Source organism: Physeter macrocephalus, chromosome 15 (genome assembly GCF_002837175.3).
Source record: "Physeter macrocephalus isolate SW-GA chromosome 15, ASM283717v5, whole genome shotgun sequence".
Lineage (NCBI taxonomy): Eukaryota > Metazoa > Chordata > Mammalia > Artiodactyla > Physeteridae > Physeter > Physeter macrocephalus.
In genome coordinates this window covers 41,505,346-41,516,767 of record NC_041228.1, presented here as the reverse complement: position 1 = coordinate 41,516,767, position 11,422 = coordinate 41,505,346, and the positions used below count along the sequence as shown (strand labels likewise).

Here is an 11,422-nt window from a genome sequence, read left to right as displayed (position 1 = left end):
AAAAAAAAAATTAATACTGCAGTACTAAACGTCTTTAATATTACATATCATGCAAATGAGAAATTGTTTTAAGAGGTTATAGTTACACCTAACCAAAGAGGTATGATGTAGAACCGGTTACGGTTTCACAAACCATACAAGTTTGTGAAATTTAATTCTGTGATATAAAATGAAAAATGATTTTTGTTTGTAGAATTACAGATAATCCAAAGCAATGAAATACATCTTGGAACAATTAATGGATTGCAGTTTTGTTAAAGTTTATTCAACAAATTTTTTAATTCCATAAATATTTGACTGTCTAATGTGTTAGATACTGGGATATAATAGTCCACAATGAGTGAGTAATTCTTATTTATTGTAATCTAGTAATGATATTTACAGTAAACATGTCTATGTCCTAGGCATTTTTCTCAGTACTTTCCATTTATTAGGCACTCTATACTGTTTTTCAAAATGCATGTTATTTGTATTCACTGTGTTAAAATTAGACTAAATAGTCTATTTTACTTGTATCCAGATGTTCTCTATATCGCTTTTTGCTTATCATTCACATTCACTTGGATCCTCTTCATTGTCCCACTTTTCTCTACGTAAATACTCTTTGGGAAATCTCATCTTCTCTTGATGCTGTAGAGGGTCATGGTATTTATATTTATGTTTCCTGGAAGATATGTTAGAGCAAAGAAAGAAGTGATAGCCTTGAGCAGAGCAATGTTCACAGTTCACTTGGAAGTTGCTATGTATAGTCTAGATGGACATTTGCAAGCCTATTTGTAGCCCTGTTAACTATCTTATGTGAAGATCACTGGGCCAGAGACTGAAATAGCAGGTTATTTTTGTGGCTATGTTATCACTTTTATTTATTTCACTTTTTCTTTTATTCTTTATTTTTTTTAATTTTTTTTTTTTTTTTTTTTTTTTTTGCGGTACGCGGGCCTCTCACCGTCGCGGCCTCTCCCGCTGCGGAGCACAGGCTCCGGACGCGCAGGCTCAGCGGCCATGGCTCACGGGCCTAGCCGCTCCGCGGCATGTGGGATCCTCCCGGACCAGGGCACGAACCAGCGTCCCCTGCATCGGCAGGCGGACTCTCAACCACTGCGCCACCAGGGAAGCCCCCTATTCTTTATTTTTGATATAGACAGATTCCTTTTTTTTTCTTCTTCCTTTATTTTGGCTGTTGGGTCTTAATTGCGGCACGTGGGGTCTTCGTTGAGGCATGCGGGATCTTTCTTTGTAGTGTGCGGGCTTCTCTCTAGTTGTGGCGTGTGACTTTTCTCTCTAGTTGTCGCACGGGCTCCAGGGTGCGTGGGCTCAGTAGTTGTGGCGCGCGGGCTTAGTTGCCCCGTGGCATGTGGGATCCTAGTTTCCCGATCAGGGATGGAACCTGCTTCCCCTGCGTTGGAAGGCGGATTCTTTACCACTGTACTACCAGGGAAGTCCCTCTTTTTTTTTTTTTAATTGAAATATAGTTGATTTACTACTTTGACTTTTTCTTTACAATGCTAAAAGTATAAGATAGTGAAAAGGAAACCTGAATTCTATCCCAGAGCTTTCCTATCAGGATTAATAATCTAGTTTGTCCACAGCTTTGGCCTTTGTTACTTATCCACCTAAAGATTCTGGGCTTTGTTTATCAATTATGAAGTTAAAAGATCAATATAAAGGAAATGAGGTAACATTTGCATCCAGTCAGTTTTGATTTATGGTCACAGGCAAAAAATTTAGGGACAAGATTGAAGAGATTGGTTAAAAAGGTTACTGTATTTCCCAAGTAGTACTTTTTGCTCCCACAATTTAATGCCGCTGAAATTGCCATGTCTTAAAACCAATGCACATATTTAACATAGTAGTGCCAATTTTCCCCTTGAAAAACTTATCAAATAGTATCTTAAAATATATGGCTTCTTAGAATCAAGAAAATATAGTATTGGAATTCCCTGGCAGTCCAGTGGTTAGGACTCTGCGCTTTCACTTTGGAGGGCCCAGGTTCAGTCCCTGGTCAGGGAACTAAGATCCCACAAGCAGTGCGGCACGACCAAAAAAATAATAATAAAGAAAATACAGTATTATAGATCCTTTACAGATTATTTATTTGTATGATAAACATTGCTAATATAGATTCCTGAGAGATGACTGATTAAGATTTATATACTTCATAAATAACGGGGTTCTGTGCAAAATTTTTGTTAAATTCCCTGGTGGTCCAATGGTTAAGACTCTGCTTCCACTGCAGGGGGCACAGGTTCCATCCCTGCTCAGGGGACTAAGATCCTGCATGCTGCGCAGTGTGGCCAAAAACAGAAACAAAACAAAACAAAAAACCATTTATGTGCACAGAGAACACTTTATTTAAATCCTTGTAAAGTGATTTATTTTATAGAGAAATTCTTTTAAAAAGAAAAATGATAGCTTTTTTAAAGAACACTTTTTTATGTGAATATCCCCTTCCTTCCCAAATTATCTTTATCTTAAATGTGTGCTTTTAGACTGTCTAATAAAAAAAGCCCTATCTAACCCATTGGTCACATAATTTGTTAACTTCCTCAGTAGATTTGTTAACTTGATTTCTGAAATTACCCAATTAAGTTTTTTTTAATCCAGTACTGTTAATGTGTTTAATCATGCACGTGTATCTACTAAGTATATGTCTCGTGGTTATATTTTTTCCATGTATTCTTTTTAAATAAAATTTAAAATAATAACTTGCATTTGAAGACTTCATTTGGCTTTACATAAATTTTCATTCTTGTTGAATGCTTCTAACTTTTGCTTTAACCCATAGTGGGGGAAAATTAAAAGGAAATCATGAAGAAGGAATATAATAATATTTATTAGTTGTCCCAGATTTGTAGGCAAAAATACTCAATATCCATGGTATGGCTTTTCTAATAATGTCATTTTCTAATGTATTCACTGACTTTACTACTTAACATGATTATAAAATAAATGATAAATAGTATAGAAATGGTTAAAAATTAACTAGTCAGACAGAATCCACTAAATATACAGTATTTTTTCCCTCAGTGTGTCAGTGTTTAAAGATATTTTAGCAAACGTGAATTTGCTTTGAAGCTACTTTAAAATCCATTTTACTCATTTTCCACAGTAAAGTTAGAGAATCAGCCATCTGATCATCAGCAACAGTAGCTGATTCATTTCTCCTTTTTTAACTCCTCTTTTTAGGCTTATTTTTCCTAGCCTTAAGCCATTACTAAGAGAAAAGAAAAAACTCTTCTCTGCTTCTATTAGAAGGAGATAAGTTCTTGTACCACCTGAAACCTTGACAGCCCATCATAGTATCCTATATCTACATGACATAGTCTACCTCATAATTAACTCTAGGGAGGAAAAGTAGTTAAGTTTAATATCGTAAATTCCTGTTTAATTTGGAATTTAGTTTACTGATTTGGAGGTACTTTCTGCATTACATTTTTTTAATCGGGTATAGAAAGAGTAGATACTCTAATTTTGGGAAAATTTCTGAGAGTTTCCCAAATACAGGGATTTTTATAGGTTCAGCGTATTTTCCAATACCTAAATCTCTAAGACTGTTGAATGATAACGATACCACAGCACTGTGAAATTCTCCAGAACCTTCAGGATTATTTTAAAAAATGAAGTATAGGGCTTCCCTGGTGGCACAGTCGTTAAGAATCCGCCTGCCAATGCAGGGGACGTGGGTTCGAGCCCTGGTCCGGGAAGATCCCACATGCTGCGGAGCAACTAAGCCTGTGAGCCACAACTGCTGAGGCTGCACTCTAGAGCCCATGAGCCACAACTACTGAGCCCATGTGCTACAACTACTGAAGCCCTCGTGCCTAGAGCCTGTGCTCCACAACAAAAGAAGCCATCGCAATGAGAGTAGCCCCCGCTCACCGCAACTAGATAAAACCCACGTGCAGCAACGAAGACCCAATGCAGACAAAAATAAATAAATAAGTAAATAAAATTTATTTTAAAAAAGTGAAGTATAGTTTTATGATCAATGTATTTTATTTTTATTAAAAAAATTGTTAACTCATGAATGATGCATGTTATACTCTCAGGTAACTAGAATAATAAGCTAAGTTATTAAATAACACTTTGTTCTCCAGTCATTCTGGAAAAGAGTTTACTTATTTTGGGATATTTTGAAAATAGCATCATCTCAGGAGAAGAGCTCAGTTTATCAGTAGGACTCTGAAAGCACAAGTTGGAGGCAGAACTTATATTGTCTTTTTGTTTGTAGGAAAGGAAAGTTTTGCGGGGAGTGCTAAAATCATTATGAAGAAAGTTATCTTTGGTACAAATAGTTCTTCATGGGACTTTTGCCTAAGTATAATAAAAGTAAATCAGTTCGAGATATAGACAGAATAATTTGATACATACATTGCAATAACTTCTCAAATATTTTAAGGACCAACTATAGAACTGCGCCAAAGAAAAAAGCCAAAGTCTTCAGAAAATAAAGAATCTGCCAAAGAAGAGAAAATCAACAATACTGCAATTCCTGAAAGAGTTCCAAAACGTAAGTTAGAGAGATTTGGAGTTTTTGTGCTATTACAAAAATAGTTATGTTAGGTAATATATTAATGTAACATTAATATTTCAAATGTATAAACATTTTATCTTAAGTATGTGGTGATATTGGTCAACTTTAATTAGGTTTTGCTGTAGAACAATTCCTAAGTCTCACTGGCTTACAAAAAACATTTATTTCTGATCAACATTACATGTTGTGGCTGTAGGTTGGCTGATGTAGCTTCATGTCATGAAGGCATAATCCCTGTTTGGGATGTGTTTTTCTTGTGGCAGAGAAAAAGAGCAGGAGAACAGGCAGAGTCATGCAGTACCTCTTAAAGTTTCTGCTGAACTGGCACACTGTCACTTGTACTCACATTCTGTTGGCCCAACCAAGTCATATAATCAGTCTAGACAATGGGATGGAGAAGTTTAGTCTGACTACAGGGAAGCATGGCAAGTCACATGGTAATAGGCAGGGATGAAAAATCTTTTTATAGGAAAGGACAAAATAGTTGGGAATAAAAAGTCTACCACATTCTGGCCTTTTGGTCATAAATATTTACTTGTCTCCCTCAGACAAAATATACTTGGTACCTCCCTGACCCCAAGGAAGATACTCAGTCTTATCCAGTCAGGGCATCAGTCTTGAAGCCCAAGGTCTTGTTATCTTCATCAGGGTCAGCTATGACTCATTCAATCCAGAGACCTATGAATTAAAAAGACAAGTTATCTGCTCTGTGTCAGGGGTCCCCAAGAACACCCCCATGTTCAGAGATTAGAAGGAGTCACAGGTCTCAGAATTTAGTCATATTCACAGCTATAATTTATTACGGTGAACAATACAAAACAAAATCAGCAAAGGGAAAGGGCCTATGGGCTGAAGACTGCAAGAAACTAGGCAGAAGCTTCCGAGTCACATAGGACATGCATAATCCCTTTAGCATCAAATTGTGACATTTGTAGGTTTGTCTACCTGGGAAGCTTATTAGCAACGCTGCTCAGGGTTTTTACTGGTGGCTGGTCATGTAGCCTCTGCTTAATGCATAGGAAAATTCTAGATTCCCAGAAGGAAAGCAGTAGGTATGAACCACACTGTCTGCACAAATAAGTTAGGCACAGTAAACCACTCATTAGAAAATGGTGGGAACCCTTTTGAAATCCAGGTTCCCAGTTGCCTGCCAAGAGCCTACCTTGTAAGCAGGCTTTTCTTAGCAAAGCACATGACCCCTCTCCCATTATACACTTTTGGATGAGGCTAGGATATCAAAATAAATGCTTGCATTCAGAAAGAGGAAGAGTGAGAGACACATTAACCACTGGTCCATAGCAATTTTGAAATCCTACTAGGTAAATATGAGGTTTTCCTCCTCTGGGGACTGTTTCTTGATTAGGCCCTAGTTGTTTTCCTTGGAAGTAGTTTCCCAGTTCATTGTTCTTTGTCGTCCTTGGCTTCATCCTCTGGAGGTCCTTCCGTTTCTGTTATCCTTCTGAACCATATCTGAAAGTGGCTTTGGAGAATATGCCATCCTTAGGAGCTGAACAGCTTTCGTAAATAGATTCTTTCCCATAGGGAGTTCAGGGGCCATTTATATAAATTTGCTCACATAAGATAAAGGCAGTGAGTCACCTACAGATCTAGTTCAAAGGTTAGCAGCAAGAAAACTTTGGGAGCTGGAAAATAATAATCCAGCTATGCGTGACAAAACATTTTATAAAACTGTTTCCTGTGAATAGTTGCAATTTTAATACAAATAAAAACTTAATAATATTATTTTAATAATAATTTTAAAATTATTTTAGGTAACAAGATCACAAACAGAATATTACTAGAGTACCTTGATTATCAGCAGCTTTTTTTTTTTGACATTTTTATTTTAGACTGCAAAAAACAAAAACGAGCAAACAAACAACAAAAAACTTGAAATAGGCTTGTCAAATGATATAAATTCATCCTTTCCAGGGAAGCAGAAGGTAGACCAGTGCAGGTTATCCTCAAGGCCACATACATCCTGCCTCACTGCTGCTTGCACTCTGCTGGGTTTTGATCCTTCTTTGGGTCATAGCCTGGATTATTTTCCTCATCTCCTTCTTCTTCCCCTTCCTCATTTGCTTCTTCACCTTCTTCATCATAATCATCATCATCGTCTTCAATAGCTTCTCCAGTAAAGTATAACACTGATCTTGGGATTATACACTCACGTAAAAAGTGACCAATGTCAAAGTCCACAGCAAGGATAGCTTCAGCCATCATCCAGATCTCCACTCTCAGGAACTTCAGGAGGGGCAAAACAATTAAAGAAAGGGTCATTAAAAACTTTTTTGGTCACAGTACGAACTGTTCCACATCCCTTGTGTTTCTGTTTCTTCTTAATGGTTTTCAAAGTGACATTCTTCCCTTTTTTCCAACTATCTGGCACTCTGTACAACCCATAATTTCTGGTCCATCAAAAGAAAAAGGATCAGAATGATCTGGTTCTGACCTCATCCTATATCTCTTTGTCAGCCCTTCATTTGTGAAATATTCATTGGGTTCAAAGTGAAATTCTAAGACAAAACTCATAGGCTGACCAGCATCTGAGAACTTCACTTTAATACCTTTCAGGTGCTTCAGAATAGGTTCATCACGTTCCTGAACCATATCACTGAGCAAGTCAACATTCTTAAACACGGTCAGCCAAAATTCAGGAATTCTCCTGGGGTCTTCTTTTTCTTCATCCTTTTTCTCATCACAATCTTGGCCTTTTATTTTAGCTCCTCCGAAATTTTATCTTCCTCATCTGGTTTCCATTCACATTCTTTTTCTTTAGGTTCATAAATGGCATTAATGATCTCAAATCGCTTATCTAATAGAGGCTGATAGAGAACAGCATACTTTCTTTCAAGATCATGAACTTCTTCTTAGAACTTGGCTTCTGTCTGTGCATATTTAACTTGAAGGTTTTTGAGAGCATTCACACATCTTTTAACTACCCTAGACAAGTTGTCGATGTCTGCCATGTTGTATGAATGCCAAATATCAGTGGCTAGCAGGGGGAGCCAGGCGGCCAGAGCTGTGCAGGCAGTGACTCAGGGCGGCGGTGGGAGGAGCAGAAGCTATCAGCTCCTTTTGATTACAGGAAGGAGATACATTAGAACAGAATTGGCCCATTTGCAATCAGGAATGAAGAGGAAAATAGGAATCCAAAATTTCTGGGGCTTGTAGTGTTGAAATTAGTATTCTTTGTCTTCAACTAGCAAAAAATATTCAATAAAATTGAGAAATACTTTAAGTAACAAAGGCTGATTAAGTTGAATCCTTAGGGCAACGCCCAAATCAAGGGCATGACTGTCACATAGTTTGTTAAAATGTATGAATGGATTAAAGTAGCTCCTACTAACTCCTTTCAGTTGAATAAAGCACTCAGGGAAAAAGAACAAAGGGTGTGGCTTTATGTGACAAATAAACAAAGCTTCATAAGCTCAAAATACTTGTAGTTAAATCTTTGAGAGAGGCATATCTAGAAGAAAAACTGTGGGTATAGTTATTGGAGTAGGGAGTTGACTGGAATCAAGTAGGTAAAAAGCCAACAAAGTTGTTCTTTTCTTTGCAAAAGTGAATGATTTAATTTTTAAAAATTAAGTTATAACTAACATATCATAAAATGCACAGAATCAGGGCTTCCCTGGTGGCACAGTGGTTAAGAATCAGCCTGCCAATGCAGGGGACACGGGTTCAAGCCCTGGTCCGGGAAGATACCACATGCCGTGGAGCAGCCAAGCCCGTGCACCACAACTACTGAGCCTGTGCTCTAGAGCCCACGAGTTACAACTACTGGGCCCGTGTGCCACAACTACTGAACCCTGCAGCCTAGAGCCCGTGCTCCACAAGAGAAGCCACCGCAATGAGAAGCCCGTGCACCGCAACAAAGAGTAGCCCCTGCTCGCCACAACTAGAGGAAGCTTGTGCGCAGCAACGAAGACCCAATGCAGCCAAAAATAAATAAATAAATAAATAAAAAGAAAGAAAAGAAAACCCTGCTTAAAAAAAGAAATGCACAGAATCATAGGTATTTAATTAAATGAGTTCTGGTACTTGACTACAACTAAGATACATAACATTTCCCTTATCCCAGAAAGATCTTTTGTGTCCCTTTCCAGTAGATTTTCCCTGTACCCCCCAAAACAACCACTCTTCTGATATTTTTCAATATTGATTAACTTTGCATGTTCTAGAATTTCATATAAATGGAGTCATACAACATATATGTCCTTGTGCCTGGATTCTTTCACTTAGCTCAATATGTTATCCTTTAAAAATATAATCATTTTGAGATTCATTTGTCTTGCTGTAAGTGTTCCTGCTTTTCTTGTTGGACATTTGAGTAATTTCCAGTATTCTGCTGTTATGAATAAGGCTGCTGTGAATACTTGTACGAATCTTTTTGTGGACGTCTATTTTTATTTCTCTTAGGTAAAAACCTAGGAGAATTGCCGGCTAAGCTTTGAGAGAGACATACTGTCAAAAGAACTGCCAGCCTAGATTAAGAAGGACACAGCTATTCATGTCTTAAAATGATGTATGAGTCCCTAACTTTCTACATGCAGAAAGCAGGCTGAGTAAGCTGCTCTAAGGGTATCTTTCTTGAGAAGGAGTGAGTGTGTTTTGCCTTTGGGACGGAAGTAGACATTTGTGACTAAAGGGGCAAACCCTGGTGGATCCTTCTATTGTTCCCAAATGTTTTCTCCCTGACCTGAAAGTGGATTATACATTCCTTCCCATTACCATGTGATTTGGATTGCCTCTCTGAAGTGGAGTATACTTCCCTACCCCGTTGTCAGGTTTATCCATGTGACTTTCCTGGGCCAATGGAATGTGAGTGGAAGTAGCAGTGTACTAGTTCTGACCAGAAATTGTAAGAGGCATTGTATGTTTTTGCCTGTTCTCCTGCTCTTTTCCTCTGTAATGAGAGCAGCATGTCCCAAATAGGGACTGATCCCATTCTGGAATTCTGAAGGTACAAGAAGAGCCACCGCTAATCTGAAGTCTGGAATTGAGTGGAGAGTGACTGCTGACCCAAAACCCACAGTAACATGAATGAGAATTAAATATTTGTTCTGTAAGCCTCTGGTAACATGGGGGTCACTTTTTTACTACAGCAAAGCTGACTAATAAGAGTGATCATTTAAAACGTTTTAGAAAATACAGTATAAGAAAGGTATTTAAACGATTTAGAGATAGCGCCTATAAAATAGTATTTTCCCCTGATTACAAAAATATATTTTTAGGGTAGGAAATGTGAAAATAGAGATAAGTATAATAAAAATATATGTATAATTCCAGTAGATAATAACTATTCTTAAAATTTTGGCAAGTACTGCTTATATTTTTTCAATGTATTTATACTTTTTTCTTTTCTTTTTTTTCACTTTTTATGAAATTGAATCCTAGAATTTTCTTTTCTTTTGGCCACGTGGCTTGCCAGATCTCAGTTCCCCGACCAGGGGTTGAATACTGGTTGGGCCACGGCAGTGGAAGCCTGGAATCCTAACCACTAGACCACCAGGGAATGCCCATGATAATTTTTAAAAATAAATTTACTTATTATTTGTTTATTTATTTTTGGCTGCGTTGGATCTTTGTTGCTACATGCGGGCTTTCTCTAGTTGCGGCGAGCGGGGGCTACTCTTCGTTGTGGTGCATGGGCTTCTCATTGTGGTGGCTTCTCTTGTTGAGGAGCACGGGCTCTAGGTGCATGGGCTTTAGTAGTTGCGGCACACAGGCTCAGTAGTCGTGGCACGCGGGCTTAGGTGCTCCGCGGCATGTGGGATCTTCCCAGACCAGGGATCGAACCCCTGTCCCCTGCATTGGCAGACGGGTTCTTAACCACTGTGCCACCAGGGAAGTCCCCCGTGATAATTTTTAATAAATAATTTCCAGGGCCCAGAGCTCTTTATTTATTTTATTTTATTTTTTTTTTGTGGTATGCGGGCCTCCCTCTGTTGTGGCCTCTCCCGTTGCGGGGCACAGGCTCCGGACCCGCAGGCTCAGGGGCCATGGCTCACGGGCCCAGCCGCTCCGCGGCATGTGGGATCCTCCCAGACCGGGGCGCGAACCCGGTTCCCCTGCATCGGCAGGCGGACGCGCAACCACTGCGCCACCAGGGAAGCCCCTCAGAGCTCTTTATTTTGTCTAAAATATATACACTTATACCAAACACTGATAGCGTGATTCCAGCTTTGACTCTTTACAAAATCTTTCAAAAACAAAATGGCACTAAGGTAAGGCATTTATATATAAGATTTGGTTGAATATGTTTTTTATAATAGCTCTTGATAATTAGGATTAATTTGTCATTGTCCAAGACAATTAAAAAAAAAAACAGGAAAAGATACATATTTAGAAACTTTGTAGCACTTTTACCAAATTGCCATGGTAGGTAAGTTTTATTATTAGTCTGTTTATAGTTTACATTGTGTCAACATTGCTTTAATTAACTGTCATATATTTTTGCAAGTATGCTTCTGTAGCCCAGTAATAATACCTATTGATAGTATTTACTGATCTCTTACTATGTGCCAGGCCAAATGCTTTACACGTACTATTGGAAGCAGTGATTTTATTTATTTATTTATTTAACATTCTTATTGGAGTATAATTGCTTTACAATGTTGTGTTAGTTTCTGCTGTATAACAAAGTGAATCAGCTATATGTACACATATATCCCCATATCCCCTCCCTCTTGCGTCTCCCTCCCACTCTCCCTATCCCACCCCTCTAAGTGGTCACAAAGCACTGAGCTGATCTCCCTGTGCTATGTGGCTGCTTCCCACTAGCTAGCTATTTTACATTTGGTAGTGTATATATGTCCATGCCACTCTCTCACTTCGTCCCAGCTTACCCTTCCCCCTCCCCATGTCCTCAAGTCCATTCTCTAT

The 11,422-nt window shown here is 38.4% G+C and overlaps 1 protein-coding gene and 1 pseudogene across 7 annotated transcripts in view; one reads left to right on the top strand and one right to left on the bottom strand.

The window, feature by feature from the left end:
• DPY19L4 (dpy-19 like 4) overlaps positions 1 to 11,422 on the top strand; it is a 64,184-nt gene that overhangs the window by 1,879 nt on the left and 50,883 nt on the right. For all 7 annotated transcript variants that reach the window (XM_028500251.2, XM_028500252.2, XM_024115878.3 and 4 more), the window contains exon 2: positions 4,400 to 4,510. In XM_028500251.2, coding sequence (XP_028356052.1) covers positions 4,400 to 4,510 — 111 coding nt within the window. The remainder of the gene's footprint in view (positions 1 to 4,399; positions 4,511 to 11,422) is intronic.
• On the bottom strand, positions 6,402 to 7,797 carry LOC102988548 (nucleosome assembly protein 1-like 1; annotated as a pseudogene).